At 36.2% G+C, this 25,717-nt stretch overlaps 3 protein-coding genes across 6 annotated transcripts; 2 read left to right on the plus strand and 1 right to left on the minus strand.

Annotated features, from left to right (window-relative positions):
• Positions 1-541: 541 nt before the first annotated feature.
• On the plus strand, positions 542-3,832 carry LOC104904835 (F-box/kelch-repeat protein At1g22040). The gene is made up of 2 exons (XM_010693231.4): positions 542-834; positions 1,754-3,832. The coding sequence occupies exon 2, from the start codon at positions 1,795-1,797 to the stop codon at positions 3,214-3,216; it is 1,422 nt and encodes a 473-aa protein (XP_010691533.2). The 5' UTR covers positions 542-834; positions 1,754-1,794; the 3' UTR covers positions 3,217-3,832.
• Positions 3,833-5,571: 1,739 nt separating this feature from the next.
• Positions 5,572-14,235, minus strand: LOC104904836 (inositol-tetrakisphosphate 1-kinase 3). 4 transcript variants are annotated; one of them, XR_791666.4, is made up of 11 exons: positions 13,626-14,233; positions 12,359-12,440; positions 11,905-11,937; positions 10,158-10,278; positions 9,784-9,876; positions 7,439-7,558; positions 7,158-7,334; positions 6,428-6,483; positions 6,247-6,331; positions 5,943-6,151; positions 5,572-5,822 (listed from the first exon to the last, which is right to left on the minus strand). XR_791666.4 is itself a non-coding variant. In XM_010693232.4 (10 exons), exons 1-10 carry the CDS (start codon positions 13,811-13,813, stop codon positions 6,072-6,074), a joined length of 1,035 nt encoding a protein of 344 aa, XP_010691534.2. In that variant the 5' UTR covers positions 13,814-14,233; the 3' UTR covers positions 5,572-6,071. The 4 variants fall into 4 exon arrangements, 2 of the variants coding, with proteins under 2 accessions (XP_010691534.2, XP_057247853.1); XM_010693232.4 differs by having other exon boundaries at positions 5,572-6,151; XR_008967589.1 differs by lacking the exon at positions 5,572-5,822 and having other exon boundaries at positions 6,095-6,151; positions 7,142-7,334; positions 13,626-14,235.
• Positions 14,236-16,590: 2,355 nt separating this feature from the next.
• On the plus strand, positions 16,591-25,215 carry LOC104904837 (hypothetical protein). The gene is made up of 4 exons (XM_010693233.4): positions 16,591-17,032; positions 18,752-18,975; positions 22,552-22,659; positions 24,861-25,215. The coding sequence occupies exons 1-4, from the start codon at positions 16,825-16,827 to the stop codon at positions 24,963-24,965; spliced, it is 645 nt and encodes a 214-aa protein (XP_010691535.1). The 5' UTR covers positions 16,591-16,824; the 3' UTR covers positions 24,966-25,215.
• The last annotated feature ends 502 nt before the right edge of the window (positions 25,216-25,717 follow it).

Below are 25,717 nucleotides of genomic sequence, written 5' to 3' on the forward strand. Positions count from 1 at the left end.
AAAAAAAGAGAGCACTCCATATGATTGGAGGGAGAGAGGAGAAACTATTGGCGCATACCCGATATGGGCCAACAGTGTCCATACCGGGGTATATTAGTAATTTTGCCAGAAAAAGACAAAAAAAAAGTTTACTTAATGGCAATTTAGACAACTCTGATCATGAAGGAGAGAGAAATCAGATCAACTATTATATGAATCAGATCAACTCTAATGTGAATCAGATCATGAATATATGTGAGTAAAAACCTAAAAAAAAAACAAAAGAAAAAGAAAAAGTTGTATTTATTTACAACTTTGCCACGGTATGGACAAACTGAACAGTGTCCATACCAGGTATGCGGTAATCACAGCTCAGGGAGAGAGATAGAGAGAAAGAAAAAGCAAAAGTACAAATATTATAAGTAATTAATTATTTTTTTTATAGGAAAGTGTTGCAAGTAAAAACAAAAACGTATGTAAATTGCGTCCGAAGCCAATACGATACAACTTGTGAAATAAATATTGTAATTTGTACACTTGATTAGACTATGTATAGTAACTCCTAGACGTTTGTTGTTCCACACTTGTCTCCCTAATCCTTTCCTTAGATAGTGGGAGTATATAATATCTATGGCTATTATTCCCCTCTTTCGTAGGATTTCTACAGTTTTCTCTCTCTCTCATCTTAAATTCTCTGTCTACCGTCATTATTGAATTTCAACCAGATTCTATCAATTCTAATTTTGTAAGAATTTCAACTGATGATCACTTTCAATTTTGTCAGATCTTAGATAATTCTTCCTTGTTTCATGCTCAAACAAACTACGCTTTTCGATCAAATTGCGACTAATTCAGGTTTTCTTCTTCTTTAATTTAACGCTTTATCTGATTGATTGCTAATTACAAGCTTTAATGGAGATTATCCTTAGCTTTCTTCTTTGCGTAAAATTGCATATTCCTTATTTCGTTCCTTTTTAGTGTTGATGAAGTCATCCTCAAAATAATTCATGTTGATTTGGTTGCGATTTGTGTTTAATATTCACTTTATTTAGTTTATGAAATTAATTATGCCTAAATTGCTTCGTTATTCGGGGAGAAAATGGTGTACTAGCTATACATTTGTGTTTGCAGATGATAATTTGCAGATGCTATACATTTTTTAGTTATGTTGCTGTGTAATTATGAATTTCTGTACCTCAAAAAAAAAATGAATTTCTGATGGAATACAAAAAAAAAAGTTGAATTGAAAAGCTGCTCTTCTTAGAGTCGGTGAGTTCGTATTAGCACAATCAACTTTTGTTTGTTGACTATGAACAGAGTTAAATTTTTTGTATTTCCTACTGATTATATGTAAGAAAAGTCTGGAACATCAATGAAATCTTTGTATACTTCATGTATTATTAAGCAGCTGCTGTTAGGTAATTGTATCACCTTTTTCTTCGGAAATTCCAAATATATATGACAGGAGGAAAAACATAGACTTCTTTGGTTTGATATTCATTTATTTGATGGGAGACTTTAGCAGTGGACGCTGTGACATCATCTAAGTATAGCATTGACCTCGAGGTCGGGATGTAATGTACATACGGTTCAAGAAATTTGAAATTTGCATGTTCTTTTTGTTTTATGATGCTTTCATGTTCTTTTGAATGTACTAATAAAGTTTCGAACGCAGTAAATGATGCCTCCACTGATTTTCTTTCAAATTTCTGACCATTGTCTTCTTGATTATGTGAAACAGTTGGATTAACACCTTTTCTTTTTTTACATGAAGGACTTGTATTTTTATGGTTATGAATTAACCTGGTGGACTTAATGGGTGGTATATTCAGCCTGAATAGTTCCGCTGATTGTAGTAGTCAGCGCTATGCGGGTACAACCAGTGGCACCTACAAGCGGCAAAGAACAGGGTACTTTGAGCATAGTACAAGACTAATTCCTTCTCTGCCAAACGAAATATCACTTCAGATTCTTGCCAGAGTACCTAGAGTTTACTATTTGCAACTGAAGTTGGTTTCACGGAGTTGGAAAGAAGCTTTAACTACTTCAGAAATATATAATTTGAGGAGAGAATTCAAGACGACTGAAGAGTGGCTTTTCATACTTTCTCGTGTTGAAGAAAACTTATTATGGTACGCACTTGATCCCGTTTCTCGAAGATGGCAGAAGTTGCCCCCGATGCCTCATGACTCAACCCAAGATGAATGTCGGAGAGGCTTGGCAATTCTTCAAATGTGGAACTCTTTGGGATCAAGAGTGAAAATAGCCGAAGCCATAAGAGGGTGGCTTGGCAGAGGTGACCCACTGGATAAAATTCCATTTTGTGGCTGTTCAATTGGGGCTGTTAATGGTTTCCTCTACGTAATCGGGGGATTGTCAAAGACCTCAGCTTTAAGTTGCGTGTGGCGCTATGATCCTATTTTGAACACCTGGGATGAAGTGAGCCCGATGTTAACTGGTAGAGCTTATAGTAAGACAGGAGTTGTGGACAACAAACTCTATGTTGTTGGAGGGGTTAGCAGGCACAGAGGCGGGTTAACTCCCTTGCAGTGTGCTGAAGTGTTTGACCCCAAAACAGATCAGTGGTCCGAGGTCCCCAGCATGCCATTCTCTAAGGCTCAAGTTATGCCTACTGCTTTTCTGGCCGATCTTCTCAAGCCAATAGCGACGGGATTAACAACATACATGGGGAAGTTATATGTGCCTCAAAGTTTATATTGCTGGCCTTTCTTTGTTGATGCCGGAGGAGAGATATATGACCCAGAAACAAATTCATGGAGTGAAATGCCAGTTGGTATGGGTGAGGGTTGGCCTGCTAAGCAGGCAGGAACCAAATTGAGTGTTGTAGTTGATGATGAGTTATATGCTCTAGATCTTTCAGGTTCTCTGGATAGTGCTAAAATTAAAGTATATGATCACCGAGATGATTCTTGGAAAGTTGTTTTTGGAGAAGTTCCTATTACTCATGATCAAGCAGATGCTGAATCCCCATACCTACTTACTTGTTTCCGTGGAAACCTGCATGTGATCATCAAAAATGCCAACTCTGATATTGCAGTACTACAAGCTGTGACAGAATCCCTACCGCAACCATCTCATCTAAAGCCCTTGACTAGTGGAAGCTCATCCGCTGGAAGTTCTGTTGCGTCTTCACCATCAGAAGTTAACTGGAAATTTATTGCATCAAGGAAAGCTGGTCCAGCTGAGTTGGTTAGCTGTCAGATTCTCAGAATTTGATGTTATATATTGTTGCTTGAACGTGATTTAGGCTGTTCACTTGATACTATTGCGTAGCTTTCTTAGGCTAGCTTTTGATGGATGAGTTCGATGCATCTTTTCACTCATTGCTAGCTCAAGCGGCCTGTTCGGTAGGCAACAAGAAATGCAGATCATGGTAATTTTGCAAGTGGAGTCTCATGCTAATATTCATGGTAATGGAAGTCTATCCCCAACCTTAAACTTCTTTATTAATTCTCATTACCACCCAATATTACTTTCCAAATATATAAGAAAATGTTGTGGGGCGAAAAATGTCTACGGATGGACAATACTACCATAGATAGGAGCACTGTACAAATTTAGACTAAAGTTCTTTACTCTTGGCGTTATCTGTTGTATCACTATATGGGCTGTAGGTGTCCTACACTCCTACCACAAGGGAATGGATCGGTGCTCCGAGATTACATTTGCAGTTCTGTATAATTAAAGGAGGTACACTAACTAATAGTACATATAGTAGTATTTGCCTGTATTGGTGGCTGTTCTCTGTTTCCAATCTTTGATATTCCATAATGATGTAATAGTTTGGAAAGCTATCAATGACAATGGGATCGCTTGTATTACTCCTGCATAATATGCAATTTACAAAATTCTTGGCTCTTTTGAATTGGTCAAATTCGCTAGAGCAATATTCAATTCTTCAGTAGGTATTAACGAAAAATAAAATCCAATCAAATAAGGTTATATCAAATTCATTTCCCAAGAAATTACAATGAACCAGATCAAGCAATACAACGCTACTCCCTTGAATTTGCTGAATCAAGCAGCTATTGATGATGAAGTCTATCATTGTGACATAGTTTGGGAAGAACATTTTTAATTTAGTCATGTTGATCGTATCCGGGATTCCAATACCTTCATGTTTAGTGTCGAACTTCAAACAATGAGAACATTTTTTCCTACCTGAAGACAAAAGAACCATACTCACAGCTCCCATAGGAAGGAGAAGGAGATCTCCACAACAGATACTAAAAACCCCATAACAGGATTTGAAAAAAATCTCGTAAAGAGATTACTTTATTTAACAAAATAATAAATAAATTAACTAAAAACTGAAATTAAAAGGGAAAAAGGGATTTACCATGGGTGAAATCATCCATGGCAATCATTAATTGATGATAAAAAGTAGGGCAGCTAAGGTTTGAGAGAGAAAAGAGAGAGGAGGACGGTTAGGGTTTTTTAACTTATATTTTGCTCTAATTGATGAAAATGTTGTGACCATCTTTTATGAGAGTCATTTTGCAAATTATGTTTGTCTATCCCTAGATAAAATATCCTAATTGATCTGATTGAACATGTGCTTTTACCATTTTAATATACTTCGAACATATTTTCCTATTTGTCCTTATTTTACATAATGTTATCATTTTTAGTACCTCTACATTGATAAGAATACCGTTTATAACTGGTTTTCCATCTTCCCTGAGCTTGCACTTCCTCTCCTTTGTCACCACCGTAGCTCTTTCGACACCACTGTGTGACCCTAAGATGACTTCAAATGGTCTCTATGGTTCCGAAAAGCATCCTATGGGTCTATTGCTTAGACCACAAAAAATATCCGAAAATGTGAATTATAGTCTTCAAATGTGACTATTTTGATGTTATCTCATGTCTTTCATGAACCTAACAATGTTTTCAATCTCACACCATTTCGATGGGCTCATGATATGGGGGTGAGGGTGACTTCCCAATGATTGGAGCTCTCCACATTGCTTTAAAATGTTTTCTACACACATCATGTGTTAGTTTAATTCAACCTAGAAGTAGCTCCATATGCCACCTATGCCCATTCTTAGGCATCAAATAGCTTTTAAGTAGCCTCCTGCACTTGTAGGATGCATCGCATGGGGTTCAATGCCCGAGCCTTAAACATGTCTAAAAACATGTATTGTATATTTGTATCCTTCAAATTTGGCCTATTTTGTACTATATCCAGAGTTTTTTGGGCTAACAATTTGTCTAAGACCTCCTTAAGTGGCTCAAGATGAACCATCGAATTGTGATGACTCAAATGCTTTGAACCACCCATGGCCTTAAAATGTCTTATACAACTTATTTGGCATAATTCCAGTAAAACCCTGAAATAGTCCCGAACCACCATATGCCCGTTCTTAGGCATAGATGAGATTTCATATGCTCTTAGAAAGCTAGGTACATCCTATGATTTCCCGTGCCCACCGATTATTCACCCCTCATTGATAGATCAACAGTGTGTTGTTTCCTGCTATAAAAGAGTTGGTCTAAATGCATTCAAAAGAGGCCTAATGACATAACTAATTAATAATTAGTTTGTCTGCTCAAACACGAAAAAAATAAAAATCAAAAAATTAGCTCTTAATAGACAAGGAAGATGATCCTTATTAATTACAAGTTTCTAGGATTAGATACATCAAAAATCTAAAGAAATTCAATATAGGGTTGCAGGATTATAAACATATAATAGCTTCAATCGTAAATTCGTAATTGCTTTCAGGTAACCAGAATTTCCGCAATACCAAACAACTTGGTTCCTGCCAAGTCCAGAGCACGGATCAAAGTGCCCCTTAACAAGGATGAGATATTACCTGATTACATATTTACATAAACAAGATTGATTTACAAACTTTGATTAAAAAGCCACTAGCATTCGAACCTTAATGCTTTTACTGTTAAAAAGCTAAGCATTTGTGGAGGGTCATTCATACCAGTCAGCAATTAGAAAACCAGGGATCATGACATGTATTCCACATTTCAATGGATGGCCAAAAGCTGCAAGCAGGTTTTATGCCAATGGGCAATGGCTACATAAGCTCTGGAACTTATTATATACAGAGCTACTTCTGGTACTTGCTGTCCCTAAAACCCGCCAGGAAATCAGTAAATATGTGTTCATACTCTGGCATTTTTCCATAACCTGATGAAGTGCCAAATTCAAAATAAATACCTCAGTATTATGATTCATAAGGTCTTCTGAATCATGCTTAAGCAGCCAAGCAAGCAGACACTTACCAGGGAAGTAGTTGATATCAATTACATAAAATAGATCTCTTGTCCCATAGTCACGGATAATATCAATATTGAACAGCTGAAGCCCCTGGATAGATGTAACAAGTGTCAGGAGCAGAAGTTTGATCAGAAATCAATTCATGCTACTGGCCCACTGGGGAAAAGGGGGGGGGGGGGGTGTTACCATTCGGTGGCGAAGCTCCCCAACAAGCCTCTCAAGCAACGGTCTTGGAGGAAGCTCTGCAATATCAACAAACCAAATACAATCCTCAGGCATACTTCACTGCATAAGCTCTAATTCAACACTTTACACTTGTAAAGAAAATAAAATTAAGAGAACTCTCCTATGCCCTTTTTGGGACCCAAAGTTCTGGTCAATCCACTTTAAGTAGGTTTTTCGTTTTTGTACTATTCCAGTTTTAAAGATAATTGTACAGTTGTTTGACCTTTTGCCAATATTTTGCAACTTCTATTGCTTATTTTAACTAATTGACTATTGGAACAGTTTAACAATGTCAGATAGTCTTATGAGAATTTGTGCGTGGATCTCAAAAATAATAGTCGATGTCAATGAAATGCATCTCCTACCCTTCCAACCCTCAACCATAAACCCACAAAAGAGCCAGAAAAAGAGGGTGAGAAAAGGCCATACACCGAAAAAGCCGGGCAGCTGAAAAGTGGACAAATATTGCACCTTAGAAGTGGCTAATTTTGCAATATAACCAATAAGACAACAAAATAACTTGACCAGAATAGCTCCTCCAGTGGAGAACAGACTTTTTTTAACTCTAGAACTTCCCTGGAGGCCATAATATAACCTCAAGCAGCACATTCTAAGCAATGTGAATATAACTTCTTATTATGGTGGCATTTGTCGTTCCAGAAATAGGGAAGTTACATTAGCGAAGTCACACCTGCAACACCGGGATCCAGATCTGCCTCATCAGCACTTGCTGCAGCACATGAAACCCTCGGAAACTGAAAAACTCCAGCATGCTTGGACAGTTCTCGCTTGCAGACATCAGGTAGAGAAAATCGCCTCACAACCTTTATAGCATTTCCGATTACATAGACTTTGAACATGACACCACCTGCAATGAAACACGAGATTTGACAAATTGTAAGAATAATCAGATTTCCATGAGGACGGGAAAGAGAAATGATGCTTGTCCATCAGTAATAAGTGAAAACATACCATGATTAACAAACTCCTGAAGAACCAGTGGGGGCTCGAGCTTAGATAGAGAGACATTATCATAAGCAAGGAAGAGCTCATGTGACTTTGCACTTCCGTCTACAAATAACGGTTTTGCCACTGCAATTACAACCCAAAGCCCAAGCTCAAATTCACTGCTTAAGCGCCAATTTACTAAGAACACAAGAACATAAAATCCATCCAATAGTCTAGGGTATCTTCATTCTGTTCCTATTTGCATGGAACTTCACTAACAAATCAAATACAAGAGATTACTGAATGACTTGCCAAATGCCCACACTAATTTGCAACTGACAAAGTGAACCTATTATAGAGGTAGGTAATTTTCCAATATCTCAAAAAGCTCGGAAAGGCTCACAGAATTCACCAATGTCTATACATCGTTCACAACTCATTTTCATCATTGTTGATTAACATTGTCTTGCATCAATGACCTTTCCCCGGACAATTTTCTTCCCTACAAGACTTGCAGTCTAACATTCAAGTGGAAAACTAAAGGGCCAAGGTCCTATAACCTAGGTGCTTCAGTCAAGTCAACTTTCATGAATCACAATGCTGCAATGATGTTTGACTATTTTGGGACTATTTTTTTTTCTCTTCTGGGCAGGATGATGTTTCTTATCCGAGACCTTCCTAAGGGCCCCGAAATGCCTTAGGATGACCTGTGGGTGGTTCGGACCATCTGCATTGCTTTAAAATGCTTCCTACGTCTTACTTTGCATTTTTCCAGTTCAACCCCACAATAGCTCCAAATGCTACCATATGCTGTTCTTAGGCATAGGTATAATTGCAAATGGCCTCCCATGACCTTAGGATGTATTCCACGAGGCCTGTTGGCCCTGTTGTCCAAGACCTAAGAATGACCGACAACCTTAAAATTTGGCTATTTCGGGGCTTATTCTGGACTTTTTCAGCTTCACGATGTTTTCTCAAGGGCCCTTTTGAGGGGCTTGGTATGGCTTTGGATGACTCCAGAGTGATCGGAATGCTCTATATTGACTTACGGCTTATTTTGTATCTTTCCAATTCAACCTCGCAACACCTCTGAAGGCCATCACATGTGTGTTCTTGGGTATTTCGAATGGCAGTCCATGACCTTGGGATGCACCCGATGAGGTCTGTTACTCGGGAACCAGTTTGACCACAAGTATGTATTATACCTTCAAATTTGCTATTTTGGGCTAATCCGGACATTTTCAAGCCCGGTAATATTTTTACTCCGGAAGTCCGACTCCTTGGGTGGGTTGGGAGCCTTTGCTTGGCTTCAAATGCTTGATAGGGGTTATCTTGTATATTTCAACCTCAACCTAGAAATAGCTTAGTGTATAGTGAGTGATTAATTCTTGCATATGAAATGTTGCTCCTGGATACTTCTAATTAGAGAGACTTGTCATTCGGCAATCGACGCCTTAATTCATGTCATTGACTGGATTATACCATAATTTTCTCAATAAGAATTCATAGTTATTGCACCCTTTACATGCTTGCTACTAATGAATATCAATTACGAGCAAAAAAAGCCTCAAATCAACCCATCACAAACTTTTTCAAACTCCAACTTAAACTTAAAGATAACAACCTTCATAAACTCTATTCAGCATGCATCATTTCTTCTTTTTCATCTTTTTAAAAGTATATAAAATCTAACAAAATTGCAGAGGTAATTGATGTACAAATAACAATGGAAAAAAAGGTGTGGCAGTCGAAGTTTTGTTGACAAAATTATATATCCTTTACCCCTAACCTCAGATGCCAATTTAGTTATGGAAAGGTAATTGCCAACACGAAGCCTAAGTCAAATATGCTATACTAGTATGGGGCCGAGTATTAACATCATTAGTATTTTAGTGTCTTATTGCTGAAACATGGCTCATCGACCCAAGACCAAGTTCGCGGAACTCAAATTATTCTTATCAAGCGAAGCTAGAACAAGTTCTCTATGCATAGGGCAATGTTGTACTTGGTATAATTAAATTAAACGCAGCAGACTCAATGGTAAATTTCGGTTCGGCTTGGGCTTGAACAACCACTCCTTAACCACATAGGTAAAGCCATCCTAACCTCAGGAAGCATAAAATCTAACTAGAAACAGCACCACAATAAGATATACATAACTAGCAGCCAACATAGACATCATAAAGGTACTCCATTCTACACAGTTCACAGATACTACGAGCAGCGGAAAACCCTCAATATCAGAAGTATCCCAGAAGCACTATCAAGTGTCAACTTTCATATGTCCAAATGAAAGAAGCTGCTTTTTTAATTTTTCAGAAAACGAGACACAAGCAGCATACCATCACAAGAAAGCTGAGATAACATACCTAATGGGAGTTTCAATCCAGCTTTAGCAACCTCAGCAGGAATCAATGTAGGATCTTTCTTGATAACCAGCTGTTTAGGTACACATACTCTACCTACAAGACATAACAAGAAGCATTTTTTTGGTAAACATGGAAATGAACAAGGAAAGTATTTCCAAGAAGCAGAAAAACAAACTCAAGCAAACAGAGAGTCCATATAAATAAGGTACCCTTGTGAGAAATGAAATTTGAGCAATGCAAGAACAATTACAATATCAGTAAAGAAACACAAAGAAAAAGGAGAAAGCATTGCAGAATTCTGGCCATGGCTCGAAAGATAAAATCACCAGGAGATAGTCAGTACATTCTGACAGCCAAAAGGTGACAGGATTTACCGTAAGAATCAGCCAAGCCCAAAGCAGCAACATCTTCGAGCATGGACTGTCGGTTTCGCACACATTGTATCGCGAAAGGAGGATCAAGAACTGTTACTTCTGGATGTTTGAGTCTGTAATCCTTCAAAATGAGATTGGAGAGGGAAAATGGTAAAGTTAAAGTTCAAAATTTTGCTGTGAGACCCTAACAGAAAGGCATATAAATTGGCAAGCACCTAAGTACACGATAGTAATACTACAATCTAGATAACAATGTTCTTTTCACAATTTGCCCAGTATTAGTTATTCAATTAATTAAATTTGTTTCTCCATAGGAGATTTATCTAACAACTATTGCAGTGAAATAAAAGTACAGAAAAATTGTGCAATAATGGTCACAGTCACCATCACTTTAATGGCCGATTGACCGCAGGGTTACAAAAAAATGGCATCTTTTGGGTGTCAGGTCACAAGTCAAAGCAGTTGCAGTGTGAATTGATGAACATTTCTAGTGACTTAGATATGAGTACAAAAAGTTCCAAAAAGCTCCTAGTAGGTGAACCTTTCTAGGGGAGATAAGATTTCCTAATACATGAAAGAGCTTCAATAAAAGCATGCATGGCTCTTGGCCTCCTGCACTGACCCAGTCCTCCCTTATAACACTGCACATCAAAAACCTTTTTCGAGGTAACGGTTTTTTGGAATCATCCATTCTAAATTCATAAGTTTGATTCCTATTATCTTATGCCCTAAGCAGGCCAAGCACAACCAAGAAAAGATATGCCACCATCCCCCCCCCCCCCAAAAAAAATCCATGCTGCTACTGTTTAACAACATGCATCACTACTTTAGAACCCACTCCAGCACATCCCAAGCCAATCTGTCATCAACGCCCTACCCCAAAGCTTCCCTTCTGCACAACTACCAATATTGGAGGAATCACCCAGAGCAATCCCATTTTTTATAAAGCCTGACTTTGCTTCATTATCAAACAACGTCTAATTCCACTTGTAAAAATCAAAACTCCTCATTTAAACCATGAGAGGGTAAAAAAGATTGTGGTAATTTCACCGAGTTAGTCCATGTTAATCATTAAAAAAAAGAAAATTATGCACCACATCTAAACCTTTGTCGTCGTCTTCAAATATCACCTCGATCTCCAGATTTGACCCTTAGAGTAACAGCTCCTAAACCCCTCCATAGGTAATCTTTCAAAACCTCCCTCTTAAGTGATCGATCACCAGCCTCCTGCTCCACATCTTACAAACCAAATATACTATTTTATCTCTCCTCTCCAAGTAAACTACAATCTTATTATCATCTTCAATCAATGCCAATGCACTTCCTAATTTGTTATCATACTCAACCTAGGTGGACACAGCTTGTCTCGCTTCCCACTACCGTTTCCTCAAGAATTACATCTCTCCTTCATGCTCTTGAAAGTGCCTTTAATCCAAGGCTCAAGGGGAAGTAAATTTATTGGTAAGAAAATGTGCTGACGAGGATAGCATACAGCATAGAGTAAACAAACATTGATATACAGCAGAAATGAGGTCCCAAGTCCCCAAGACCATAATTGACAACAAAACTAACATATTAACTAGCCATATTAGCATGACCAGTCCAGGGCAGGCAAAAGTAACCCAACAGCTGAATTTCAACAATGCAAACTATCCAAAGAGCATTATAGTTATAAACAAGCTACTGGAATACTACACAAGATATGGTTTGAGGGTTGCTAGAAAAGATAATTTACAGAATGACTTACCTCAAGAACCTGGCTCCATTCGTTTCCCAATAGCTGCAATAAACACGACATTATTTAAAGAGAGTTATATGGTGGTGCCACAGGCCATAAAGCGAAAGTTAAAACAACCAAAAAAAGATATAGAACATCTCGACAACAAATGAGGCCGCTAAAAAACTATCCCTGAATCTCGTGAAAAGATCATGTACCATACCTTTCGAGAATCAGAGGATTACCTGAAACCTCTAATTCAATGAACCAACTATAGTCTACAAGATAATGAAGTGTTATCATAACGCTAGGAAAGCCAAGGTAAATTAGAAGAGACAAGCATCAAGTTAGGACAACTGCTGCTCTCTTCCCTTCCAGCTACGAGTAATTGGAAAGTTCAATGACACTGGTGGTTGTCAATTCATTCTATGAAGGGTACAAAAATTATTACACAAGAGACAAATATCAGAAGGTAAAAACTGACCTTATGCAAAACAACGTCAAAAGGACCTTGCTCTGCCAGAGGCCGGTTTTGGTCAATGGGAACAAATAAAATACCCTTATTTCTGCATCAAAACAAACTACATTAACCCTTTTTTAAAAATGAAAATGACACTAAAAAGAACCTTGATAAGCCAAATACTTAAAGCGATATAGGAAACATAAAAATATGATTATATAAGGCCATGAGGCCATGCAATTCCCTTATTTCCGAAGTGAAAAATAAATCATTACAAGGTCATGAGGCCATGCAATCAACTGCAAAACAAGCATCACATAAACTTCCTCCGTTGTTTTTTAATCGTTACGCTTTCCTTTTTTCCCGGTCTTTTTTTTTAATTGTTACACTTTCACTTTTTCCTTATATGGTAACCTGTCACATCAACTTTTTAAACTTTTTTTTGCCTCATATACTCCACCACCCATTTCAAGAATCCACCCAAAACCTTCCCACCTACCCAATTATTCTCTCTCCTACAATATTTTAATGCTTCTTTTACATTTCACAAAACTAAACATTCTTTTTTTGTACTTCTTCTTTTTTTTTAACACAATTTTCTCGATTTTTCCCTAAAGTGAAGTTTAACAATTAAAGAAAACGGAGGAAGTATGTTTTAAACTTGTAATATAGTGTTGTTTGACTTGCATACAGTAGCAAACTAGTCCAAAAGTATTGCACAAAAGCAGCTAAAAACTAAAAAGTATCTTAGTATCTTACTTATATAAGTTAGGCAATTTAGGTAGTACTATTGTTCTTTTGCAAACTACACTGTTCGACTTCGTGATTGTCAGCACGTAAGTCTAACCATTAATACTTGTAATTATCAATGGGTAAAAATTACAAAAAATTGATATTTTTAAAATACATTTTGAGATAATCTAAAAAGATCCAACACGACTATTTATATCCTTACACATAAATCACAAATGATAGTCAAAGTGGAGTATGTGAATAGTGCAAAACTAAAAAGCTTGTAGTTATAGTCAAAAAAGTCTCGAGCGCTGAATATTCCACAAACTACCAGGAAAGGCACCATTAAAAGTTCACATTTCAGTTCTATTATGCAAAGATTTAAAGAATTAATAGTCTAAGTATGCAATGTTTATACTACAAGGTCCAAGAACATCGATCTTAATCTTCATTATTGCAGCAAACGACAATGTCAGTTAAACAAACTAGCACAATCACAAATCAATAACTTCAAAATTCAACAAAACAATAAAGAAAGATAATGTGACAATTTATATACCTAGCAATAACTTCAAGTTTAGGTTGCAAAAAACTCTGCTTCTTCTTAGATGTTAAGGCGTAACCAACAACTACTTGCTGAGAAAACCCTGACGCTAACGAACCCGAATTTGAAACCGGATTCATCTCTAAATCACTCATTCTCTCCTCCTCATTACCGATTTCCATTCTCTCTTCGTCTAACCTCATTCCAAACAAAAACTCCAAATTCGTCGAAAAAAACCCCAAATTAACTCAAAATTAGGGATTTCACGCACGCGATTGATAAAAAAACAAAAGAATCGAAAATGAAAATGCCGGAAACGATAATTTTCCGGTGATCAAATTTCCGTCAAAATCTCAGTCAACGACTTTTTGATTCTTTCTCTCTCTATAAATTTTCTTTCTCTCTCTTTCTTGAAGTTGAGTGTGATAATGGCGGATGAAGATGAATATATATGGAGAGTTGAAAACGAAGAATGAGGAAAAAATTAAAAAGAAAAAAGCGAATATTCTGAGTTAGCAGAGTTCAAGAAGAGAAGATGAAGGAGGAGAGAGAAAGAGAGGAAAGAGGAGAAAGGAGAGAATTTAAGTATCAAATGAGTAGAGGCTTTGGAATGTTCCATTGGTCTAAAGTGGATTTTCTTTTCTTCTTTTATATTCTTATCTAATGGAGTAGAACTACTTATTTTAGGATTGAAATTTTCAAATATTTGTGTAGTTGTGTGAAATTAAAATGTACTTCCTCTGTTTCTAAATAAGTGCAACATTTGCATAGTGTTTACTATTCACAGTTTAAACTTTAATTAGCTTTGGTGATTTACATTTTAGGAAAAACATAGTCATGTGGGATCTTGTTAGATTCGTCTTAATGTGAATTTTTTTAATATCAACTTTTTATAATTTTTACTTATTAATAATTGAAGATATTAATGGTTAAAATAATGCATTGGCAAACGTGAAAACAAGAAGTGTTGCACTTATTTAGAAACGGAGGAAGTATATATCTTCCCACTTGGGAAAATTGACAAGTACTATGATGCAAGTTGGACTAAGGCTAATGTGAAAAGGACATTGTATTAATACAGAGGGTGGTTGTAGATTCGGAGGTGTCATTGAGATTAAAATTAAGAAGTTATTATATGATGTTTGATTTTTTATAGCGAATATAAAATAAAAGGTTGTTTGGCTTATTTGAAAGAAAGTGTCGTTTGTCATCTTTTGTGCTTTTGGTTTTCTGTTTTGTTGAAAAAGAAAAAAATCAATACCAAGCGATTGAATTAATAAGGCGTAACTAGTAAATTGTAATATCCAGTTTTCAATTGTTAGTTTTTGAAAATTGACAAGATTAATGAATAGTTTTAAGTTCGTTAAATTGCTTATATCTTACGACTCTTATAAGTCATAAAACCAAATATTAGAACTAAAATGATGTCGAAAGGCTCCTAAGCCTAAAATTCTTTGATTTAGTGTTCTTCGGTTACTTTTGTTGCTTTTCAGTTTTCAATCCATTAAAAATAAAATGAAAAAAATAAAAGGTTAAAATTATTGGGTTTTTCAATTATATAATCGATTTTCTAGTGACCTTGTCATAATTAGTTTTGTCACACACTAATTGACGAATCGTGTGGACAACGGTGGTGGAGGGAGTGGAAAAGGAGGAGGAACAAAAGTATTATTGTTATACACCTCAATCACAAGAAACACAATGCAAATAGTAGTACAATATTTGAAAATAGCAAAATAATATAATAAGCTAAAAGACAAGTGTTTATAAGGATTTTTTTTTGTTTTTTCCTCTCAAATAAATATTTAATGGTTCCTTTCAAATATTTATCTCACTTGATGGCCGATTTGTTCCACTCAATAAAGGCTAAGCAAGGAAATATTTTTATATTAGAATCATAATACTTATCCTCTGAAATAACAATTATAGGAGTAATTAGATACAAATTGTAGCTATCTAATTACAATTCCCGTAAAAATAGAAAACTAATAAAATAAACAAATAAACAAATAAATGAATATTGAATCCTAGCTCTGCCGCGAGATACTCACTTATTTTAACATATCGCCACTTTCATATACACCATCCCATGGACTATTGCGCGCAAGTGTTATCCATTATGAATCAAACAAACACACTCAGCCCTTTCATTGTTTGTTTTGGCACGTAATCTCACCATTTTGTCCCCAAATATCATCCCGTACTCTAGTTGGTTTATTAAGTTGGGTCTAATTCCTAAAATAAGAGGGGGAGAGAATATTGAGTTTGCATTTTCATATATTTACTTAAGGATAAGAGAAATGTATATAAATGGAAAGGAAAGGGGGGGAGTTCCTTTTATTTGGTTAACAGATTGATAAACGTCATCACTCCGATATTGACGATATTTTAAGGGAAAATGAAGTTTTTTTTTCTTCATTCATCCTTCTATTTCCTCCATTTTTTTAGTTGACTCGTTTCTTTTTAGCACACATATCAAAAAGAAGACTAGAAGAGTCATGTGCGTGCAAAAAGTAATATGAGTAAACAAAGTTACCATATAAAAACGATTCAACCAATTTGAAACGTTCAACAAATGAATACATGTCAATAAATAAAGTATATTGCTATTCAAACAAAGTGTAAAAGATGAAGGAAAATAAATCATTTTCATTCTTTCTCTCACCATTTTATCTCTAAACGACATACAAAAAGTATCTCAATACAACCATTATAATAAAACAATTTCACAATTTCAAATACCAAAAACAAGAAATTACTTATAATTTACAACGATGGTAGCGAATATCTTCCATTCACAAGCAACAATAGTTCACCTAAATATCAGATCCAATTCCAACTTTGTCCATCATAATTCATGAGAAGACAAATATTACACATCACATATTCTTGCTATTTGCCTACAATCCGTGGCCACAAACAAGCATCACTACGTAACACAAGTTTCGGCGCGGTAACACAAACTAACCAACCTCGTTATCCAACGCACTCTTAAGTCTCTAACTCACTCAACTTGCAAAGTTTAACACTTTCTTAGTTTTTTTCTCTTCTCTAGGAAAGGGAATCAAACCCTTTAAACTTCTACTATAATCTATTCCTTTTCTTTACGTAATGAAATTTGTTTTTCTTTCCCTTTGATTATCTTTTGTTTGTTTGTTTGTTTGCTTGATTTAATCTTATTAAAAGTCTGCCTTAGTTGGCTAAAGAGAGAAAAATGGTGGCAATGGCTTCTTTGCAAATGATGAAACCAACAATTTCTCCATTTTTAAGTTCATCAAAATCTATGGAATTGGATTCCAGAGTTCAGGGGAATGGGAATGGGATTTGTGGGTTTAGAAGGAGAAGAATTGGTACAAGGAAGATGATGAAGAGGGTTTTTTGTAATTTACAAGATGGTGATGATCGTCCTACCAACAGTAGCAGTAAGTTCTTACTTCCTTTTTTTCCCTACTTTTTTTTTTCTATATATTTTTGGTGTTTATTTGATTTCTATATTAAATTTGAGGCTGATTAAAATTGTTTGTAGTGTAATTATGTTGATGATTAGCCAACTTATGAATGATTGCATAGTAGTAAACCACTTTTTGGAAAAGATTGGAGCTTTTAGTGGGATAGAACTATAAAGGGTTTAGTTTTATTAGTAGTATTTGTTTAATTTTGAGTTAGTTCTATTTGATTTGGATGAGTATTTGTTTTACCCTTTTTTTTTTTACTGATGAAGGGATAGATATTTCTGTAAGATAGTGAATTTGTGCCTGCAAGTAGTGTACTTTGAGGGTAATTTGATAGAAGCAGGTAGAGAATTACAGGCTCGTATCCATTTTCGTATCGCGGATTAGGTAACACTGGTAGTTAGGTATGTTATGTGGGAAAGAATGGGAGCTTGTTCAAGGATGATGTATTGAATAGAATGTTGTCTTAGTCTGGAAATTGGAAGTTTTGGTTTAAGTATTGTCTAAGTGTTGCTGGTTGAAGTTGAAGAAATTGATTACTGTGGTATTTGCAAATAAAGGTTGGATGTTGCAAGATTAAATAGAGAGTGGTTTATGTTAATCTACTGGTTTGCAATGTGAAACGTGTTATGGAATTGCACTTTTCGCATGTGAATATGATGAAGGATTTATTTGACTGTGTAGAACATGAGATGCACCCTTATATTGTGACAAGCTGAAAAGTTGATATAAACTTGAACACCAGCCAATTTTGTTAACTCAAAGGTACTTTGATGCATTTGAACTGTATCGAAAGCAGAAAAGAATGTTTATTTAGTTTAGGAAGAGGAAAGAGTTGACATGAAGACAGCCCATAGGAGCTTTCTTTAAGGGATTGATCCTCCTCCCCGTTACACTTGCAGCATGCCTCAAATGTGTTAGTTGCGTTTTCTGGTGACTGTTGTTTATACGTTCATGCTGAAGTTTCTGCTATGAAAAGTTCTGCACAAGAAAGTAGATCACTATTAGGTAATTATAAATCACTAAGTTACAAAATATAGAGCAGTTGCTTCTGCCATGCATAAAACCTTAAATTTTAGAAAATTCTACAAAACCAGTCCCTCTATCTCAATATAATTGCTACAAATGCCATTTTAAATTGACCCAGTCTAGTTTGTCATACCCTTTATGGTCAATGTTTTTCTCTCTACTTCTCACGTCCCTAAACATTATACCCAAAACATTTGTTGCAACAAATTAAAATGGAGGTACTACTTAAAAGTTAAGCAAATATACATATAAAGTTATCTCAGTTTCAGACGTATGACATGAGATCAGTTGCTTTTGCTATGTATAAACAGTCATATATAACGTATACTATATGGTAACGATCTTTTGGCATGGAAATCTCTCTCCTAGTGCTTTGTGTTTGAGCTTGATGTATAAAGTGTTCTGAGCTTCAATGCTTCATGTTTACTTTGTAGTTGCTATGCATAAAACATAATAGTGTATTAGTGTATACTATATAATATGGTTACTGGTATTTTTTAGTTTGTTCCCTTTTGATAAGGGTTCACAAGCTTCTAACTTCTAAGTTGTCGTTGAGTATTGTGCATTCTGTTATTTTTTCAGTGTTTTAGATCTTTTACAGTAGTATTCCAAATTAGAATGTTTATGCTCTTCACTTACCCTGTGTATATCTCATTGTAGACAACGAACCTCCCGAATCTTTGTTCATGAAGGAGCTCCGAAGACGAGGTATATCACCCACATCACTTCTCGAAGAGAGCAATAGAAGCACAGTTGAGGAAGAGATAATAGAAGATGGAGCTGATAGATTGTTTTCTAAGCGAAATGCAGTTGCGACAGATTCAGACAAAAGTTTGACCAATCAAAGAGAGCAATCGATGGCACTGAACAGTGAAGGCCTTGAGGTTGACTATATATAAGTTTTTGATAACAGAGTTATTGTCTTTTTTATTCAATTGATCATATCTGGCATCTTTAGTGACCAATCTGCATTTGCGCATTTCAGAAGGATATGAAGGGAAAAGCCTGAAATTTATAATATGGTTGCCTAGTGCCGATATAAGTATAACACCTATGACCTGCTGGCTCTATGTTACCTCAATGATTATTGTGTTTCTGACGCAGTCGGAATTAATGGAGAAAGCAAGCGCAATTCTCCAATCAAGAACACACAGATTTTCAAGCGATAAATCTGTAAAACTCCGGAATCCACCAGAAAGAGTATAAACTCTGTGATATTATTAAAAGTCAAAAACTACCTCCAAACATTGACCTAAGATGTTTAAATACGTTAAACAAAACCCTAATACGAAATTAAGGAAATAATAAAATTTGGAAATAATTAAAAAGCTGATTTCGGGCCTTAAACGGACCCGGATGGCCTAAAAAGCCTATAGGTCACGGCGTAGCGGTGAGTTTGACTCGTTGGGCCGTTCCGCTTCCGAAAAGGTATCACAATAGGCAATCGAACTCCGTCGGCCCATTTTCCGCAAAACAGTTCAGGCTTTTTGTCGCTAATCCTTTTCGAACTTTTCCGCCAATCTGCCTACGTCAGTTTCATGGCTTACTACCATTAGTAGCTTATGACTTGACATGTAGTGATGGTTTTTTTGTTGATGCTGCGGATGAATCTGTGATGTATCTTAAAAGCCAAGTCCTTGATGTTACCAACTGAAGTGGAAATCTCTAAGATGAAATCTGATTCTGGCAGTTCAAAGATATGAGAGTAGTTTTATTGTGGGTTGCTCTCTAATTTCCCTCATGGGTCTGATCATTCCAAAGTAGTGCAAGATAATTTTCACCAGCTGAGATACTGCAATATAGAACAATTGTTCCCCTACATGTGTTGTTCCCTCATGTTTCTTTTTTACAGATTAGAACTGGTTTGTAGTGATCAAAATTGGCTTTTGCTTACCTAACTGATTATGGAAGATTGAAATTGATTTTTCCAATTCTTGGTGTTTCATTCATATGCACTCTATTGCTTTCAGTGATTATTGATCAATACTTTTTACAGATTGAACCTAATAATTTTTTCTATTAAGACTAATAATTATTGATTACAACTTTTTTTTTCAAGTTAAGGAGAACAAGCCTAAGAGTTAAATTAACAGATAAGCATATTCTTTTGAGAAGTAGTAATTAATAGGAGAACCAAGGGAATGTCTCCCATGTATATTTTGAGGGCTAAACATAATAAACATGGCCTCAGGTTACCATATGTTTTTTCGGTCCCTGAGATCAATAAAAGATAGGCATGCTATGCGATGAGCTCCTTTGATACAACAGCCTCAAAGAGGAAATCAAATCCTTCTTAGAGATAAGTTTTGCGCTAAAATCTACTCTGAATTTCATTGCTCCACATGTGTCACTAGGTTTTGAAAGGAATCACCTTCTACAAATCTACACATTTTCCAACCCATCATCCTTCATTTCCAAACCATTAGTGCTTGTTTGACCTGAATAGGTTGCATTGGACTCAACCCAAGGGAGCCAGAGGAACAAAAAAAGAGGAGGTAATCAATATATTTGACCTTGTCGTGACACAAGCTACATAGACTTTCTGAGACTGAAGTTTTTCATTTTGAGCACAATGTTGTAGCATAAAACCTTGTAAACAAATTTGGAAAACTTAGCTTCTAAGATTGCGAAGTTAGGATTTTGTTCGCGGGTTTCATAATTTTAATGATGGATACTCAGCCAACAACTAGAGTAATGACCCCATGCATAAGTCCACCAATCCAGCCTCCTATACTTTTGAAACATGGATATATATAATATTTATTAGACGTGATTCAGAACTATTCTATTTATTCATATTCTCAAATTTCCAACTTTGTGTGTAATGTTGCTCTCCAGTGTGCATAAATGATCTCTAGGACCAAGTGAATTATGCTATATAAAGGGAAACTTGAAGGCTCTGTCTGTCGTTTTGCAAAAAAAATCAAAAATTTCCCTGGGTTTCTGCACTTTTCTGAAACCATCTAAATTGGAATGAAGTACTCAATTCCAAAATATCCTTATTTATATGTTTGTCATCTTGTATTTTAATTCATGCCGCATTGCATTGTTTCATCATTTGAATATATTAGGAGGATGCTGTGGTGACTTTGTTGTTGCGTATTGAAACATTTCCATTTTTTTCATTATTCATGTTATGCATGTCTTAAATGTTGCTGTACTCTATATATTAATTGCTGTAAATCTGGTTTTAGCATATCCTCACCTTTTGTGCTATTTTATTTTGTTAAGGGGAGCATGTAGCTTTCCTGAAAAGCATAAAGTTACATGTATGTTCTTATATAGATTTTCATGTGGATGACCTAATAGTTCAAGAGATTATATCTTTGTTGAAACACTTTCGTAGAAGTCCCTTAGTTATTTCTTTCTACTGCTTGAGAATCTACTCTAGATGTTAAGAAAGAAGTGTAATTAGAAATGCCTATCTTTGGCACAAACTTTTCAACTTTCCCCTCCTTTCTGCTGTTGAGAGTCGGCTTTTTCTGTATGTTGTAGCTAAACATCAATTTGATGGTATATTTGGTTTGCCTGGAGATATATATGGTAAACATATTTCCCTTGAGTTTGTGCTTGCAGCTGAAGTAGGACATTTAGAAAAAAATTCTATACAGAAAGTATTTTTTGAAATTGACTGCCGCATCTTCTGGTAGTATAGTTTTCTTTTTGCTCTTCTGTTGTTGATCTGTCTTTCAAACGATCTCTGAGCTTTTCTTTTTGTTTTTTGTGTGTTGCAATTGAGAAATCTATCTCAGTTCCAGGGATTCATTCTAGCTTTTCCTATCATACTAATCCTTCCAAGGCAACTAGTGGAAATAAGATTAGTAAGATATACTTCCTCCGTTCCATAATAAGTGAAACATAGGGATTGGGCACAAGATTTAATAAACATCACTTTCAAAAGCCAAAAAGTCATAAAATACCCTTTTCATTATCAAAAGGAGGAGAGAGAAAAGCAAAACCACACAAGTTTGTGATGGGTATTTTTGTCATTTTATAACTTTCTTTTTTCCATTTAAGGTATGTTTCACTTATTTTGAAATGTTCTAAAATAGTAAGTGTTTCACTTATTATGGAACGGAGGAAGTATTTGTTACTGTGTCCGATGTGATGACTAAGTGATGTCCCCCCCTCACCACCCCCTTCCGTGGCTACATCAATTTGATGCCCAGAGCCGCAGAACACGACCTGAACATAAGCTTTCAAAGTGACTTTGGCTTAAGGTACCTTGCAGAGTAAAAATCACCGTGGTTGTATACGTCAGTATATTCTGATTTTCTGCCTTTGCCACTGCTGCTTGTTTGCTTCTTATATCTTTCCCCTCTCTCCCATCATTTTTTTATGTGTTGAAACGACTCCTCAAACCTAAGCTGCACCATTTCCATTCCTGTACTTGATTTGCTTGTCTTGCTGGTCACTGGTTAGATTTGACTCCTACAATTCTTCTTGTTTGTTTCATTCAGGGCTTGATTCCACGTGCTAAGCTTTTGTTGACACTTGGCGGAACATTCTTCTTGGCATTTTGGCCACTAATCCTTGTAACAGTTGGTTCTTTTGCTGCTCTTTATCTGGTAAGCCTTTTGTTCCCCTCTAATTTTGATTATGTTTCACGCATAGTTCAAAATTACAGTTTCAGTCGCAGTAACGGTCATGGTGATGCGGGAACAGGGATGATGCGGTTGTCGTATCGCTGAATATTAGCTTAAACCATGAAATATCCCTAAAACCCGCCTAAAATGCGATTTTTTGCACCTTTATGATGCGGGTAATGTCGGTTTGATAGATAGATTTGAAAACCTTTACGACACGGGCAATATGATATGATGCAGCCTTGTTTTGACACCATGGTTTCATGCATTGCTGATTCTCCTGTCCCTGGTGAACAAAGAGAATATAATATAGATCCTTATGATGGAAACGGACACGGACACTTGCTTAAGAGCACTGCGAATAATATGTGGCTATCTTGAATTCGTTGGCTTTTCAGTGCTTATTAGTCTTCATACCCAGATAGACATATCCTCAGACCCTTTTTTCTGCGTGAACTTTTGCAATGGGGGGTGTCACGTGAGTGGTATCCTAGCAATTTTAGCTGTAGACTATTTAGATGCTTACGGAAACAACTAGAATAGCTATGGGATCACACAGGTTTTGTTCCCCTGAATATGTTAGAAACAGCTGTGTTATATATTGGTATTGACATGCCTCTCCTCGAGTCCTTTATTCTTGTTCATGGAATGGTCTTAATGGTCCATTTGATAGGCGGAAATGGTAATGAAGTTTAGTGTAATTTGATAAGAGAAGTCTCATGTCAGTGTTCATGTAATGCTTGTTCACCCCCAAATATCTCTTTTCCTTTTATTATTTCATAACCATCCATTACTAGTTTGGAAGGTTGTATCGAGTGGTAATGGGAATTATAAAGAAAACACATGTAGAGATGGAGTTCTATTACCATGGACATTGACAAGAGAAGTTTCTTAAAAAGTTATAAGACCATTATCAACATTTTGTTAAAGCCTACTATACAGGCCTTAAGCACTTCAAGAGAAAGATGTTTTGTACTTTGCCTTTCCTGAAATTCACAATGCATGTCATGGCTGATTAACTTATTCCCCACAAGCACGAGGACTGATTGGATGACATTACCAATCTTAACTGATCATGATATTTGTATGTCCTTCCTGAGTTCAGGACTTCAGGCTTTTAATTGCAGTGACGATGGATTTTCTTTTTGTTAGCATGGTACAATCATAAGACTGTTTTAGTAAATGAATGGCTCCTTTGATGGCTCACAGTCTGAAGATGTAAAATGAGAATATGCAGTGTTCTGTGTTTGATGATCACGGTAATTTAAGGAACTGGGGGGGGGGGGGGGGTAGGTGGAAGATATTGAAGTTATATATCTGCGCTCCTTGTGCTTTTGTTGAAAAAATATACTAGTGTTTTTTTTTTTATGATTGCTTCATGACGACTCTGGAATATAGCCAACTCACCAACTAGTCTCCTTCTGACCTTTGAGAAATTTTAGACTCTGATTAATAGGTCATGCGGTTTACTAGGACAATCTGCAGTCTTATGTGTGCATGAGCTGCTATCTGATAATCTCGCCATTTGATCCTGTAGGATGATGAACTGCATGCATCTTTTGAGTTGCTGATCTAAATGTCTTATGTTCCAGTTTATATATATTAGTTCAATGTTCTCCAGAGTTCTTTTTCTCCTTTTTTATATATTAGTTTTTGGCATGGGATTCCATAGCTGCATAGCTTGGTTGCATACACTGAGTCCCTCCACTCCCCTTCCCAGCCCTTGCATTTCTTTGGTTAGAGGGGGTAGTGCGAGCCCTCTCAGGTTCGATTCTGGATAGCGTGCAGGAAACCATGCTAGTACCTCTATATATAATCTTGAACTGGGTACATCTTAAGTCCCCGAGTATTTGAGTCCCTTGGTTTGGCTTATAGTGGCACTAAATTCTACTTTTATAAAGGAATATCAAGAAGGGGGGAACGGTTGTAACTTGTAAGACTTATCTAACAATTACTTCTAAGTTCTATGTATCTATTAATAGACACAGGATAATTTAGTAACTTTAGTTGTTGCAAGGCCATAAAACCTCTCTTGTTAGGTATCTAACAACTTCTAGATAGCAAGAGTTTTTCTTTGTTTATTCGCATTAGTATGTTTTTGTGCATATTCACTATCTTTGTTCCGACTGTGTGGTGTGTGCATAGTCACTATCATTGTCCTGACTGTCTACATGTCATTGCAGTATTTCGGATCAACTTTCGTCCATATTGGGGGCAAAAACGCAGTTGATCCCCCTCCATATATAGATCCATACGTACTTCTGCAAGAAGAGAGAATCATTAAATAAGCTCCCCTCGGAACTCAAGTGGCCGCATGCATCTGCATATATCAATCTTGGTGGCAGGTTTTTAGTATAGGGTTCCCAGTCTTTGTGCAAGTCAAGAAATGTACCTCATGTTCATCCCTTTCCTGCCTTATTTACAGTTCGCTGCTTATATTAGTGTATGTATGATGCCAAATTGTAAGAAAAAATATAGAATGCCCACTCATATAGAATGTTTCTTTTTTTGGTAAGGCATATAAAATGCTTTATAATCTCTCAACTCTCAAATTATCACTAGTTCTCATCCCTTTTTACAGTCTTATAATTTCAAAGGATTAAGCTGCCACTTTAAGTGTATCAATTAATCTCGGAAGATCAAGGTTGAATGTTGTTTCAGAGAGAGATCACCAGCTAGGATGTGCCAATTCAAGAGACAGGCCTAGTGTGAGAAAAACCAGGTACAAGATAATAGATATACACACTTAGCTAATATATTGGAATTTATGGCAGAATTAGGTTAAAAATTAATCGTTTCAATCGAGCATTCAGTCAGTACGGGTTGGGAGTCGAAGTTGTTGGCTTGGGCTTAACCCCCCGTATTCTGGATCCCGGAGTCAAGTTGATCTAGTAATATACCACTTCTACTCCCTAAGCAAAGATGCCAAACTGACTTCATCTTTGGCAAATGAATTAAAATGAAGGCACCTCAAATGAGAAATCCCATCAGCTTATAACCAAGAATAGATTTTAGTAGAGGCAAGACTGGCCAAGATCTA

The sequence above is a fragment of the Beta vulgaris genome, chromosome 9 (genome assembly GCF_026745355.1).
Source record: "Beta vulgaris subsp. vulgaris cultivar EL10 chromosome 9, EL10.2, whole genome shotgun sequence".
Lineage (NCBI taxonomy): Eukaryota > Viridiplantae > Streptophyta > Magnoliopsida > Caryophyllales > Amaranthaceae > Beta > Beta vulgaris.

Excerpts from the sequence above, each read along its gene's own strand:
- LOC104904837 (XM_010693233.4), top strand. The coding sequence starts at position 16,825 with ATGGTGGCAATGGCTTCTTTGCAAATGATGAAACCAACAATTTCTCCA. Across the intron at positions 17,033-18,751 it reads TCGTCCTACCAACAGTAGCA|ACAACGAACCTCCCGAATCT; the intron begins GTAAGTTCTTAC and ends ATCTCATTGTAG. Across the intron at positions 22,660-24,860 it reads CTTTTGCTGCTCTTTATCTG|TATTTCGGATCAACTTTCGT; the intron begins GTAAGCCTTTTG and ends ATGTCATTGCAG.
- LOC104904835 (XM_010693231.4), top strand. The coding sequence starts at position 1,795 with ATGGGTGGTATATTCAGCCTGAATAGTTCCGCTGATTGTAGTAGTCAG.
- LOC104904836 (XM_010693232.4), bottom strand. The coding sequence starts at position 13,813 with ATGAGGTTAGACGAAGAGAGAATGGAAATCGGTAATGAGGAGGAGAGA. Across the intron at positions 6,484-7,157 it reads TCTGGATCCCGGTGTTGCAG|AGCTTCCTCCAAGACCGTTG; the intron begins GTGTGACTTCGC and ends TTGATATTGCAG. Across the intron at positions 6,152-6,246 it reads TGATATCAACTACTTCCCTG|GTTATGGAAAAATGCCAGAG; the intron begins GTAAGTGTCTGC and ends GCACTTCATCAG.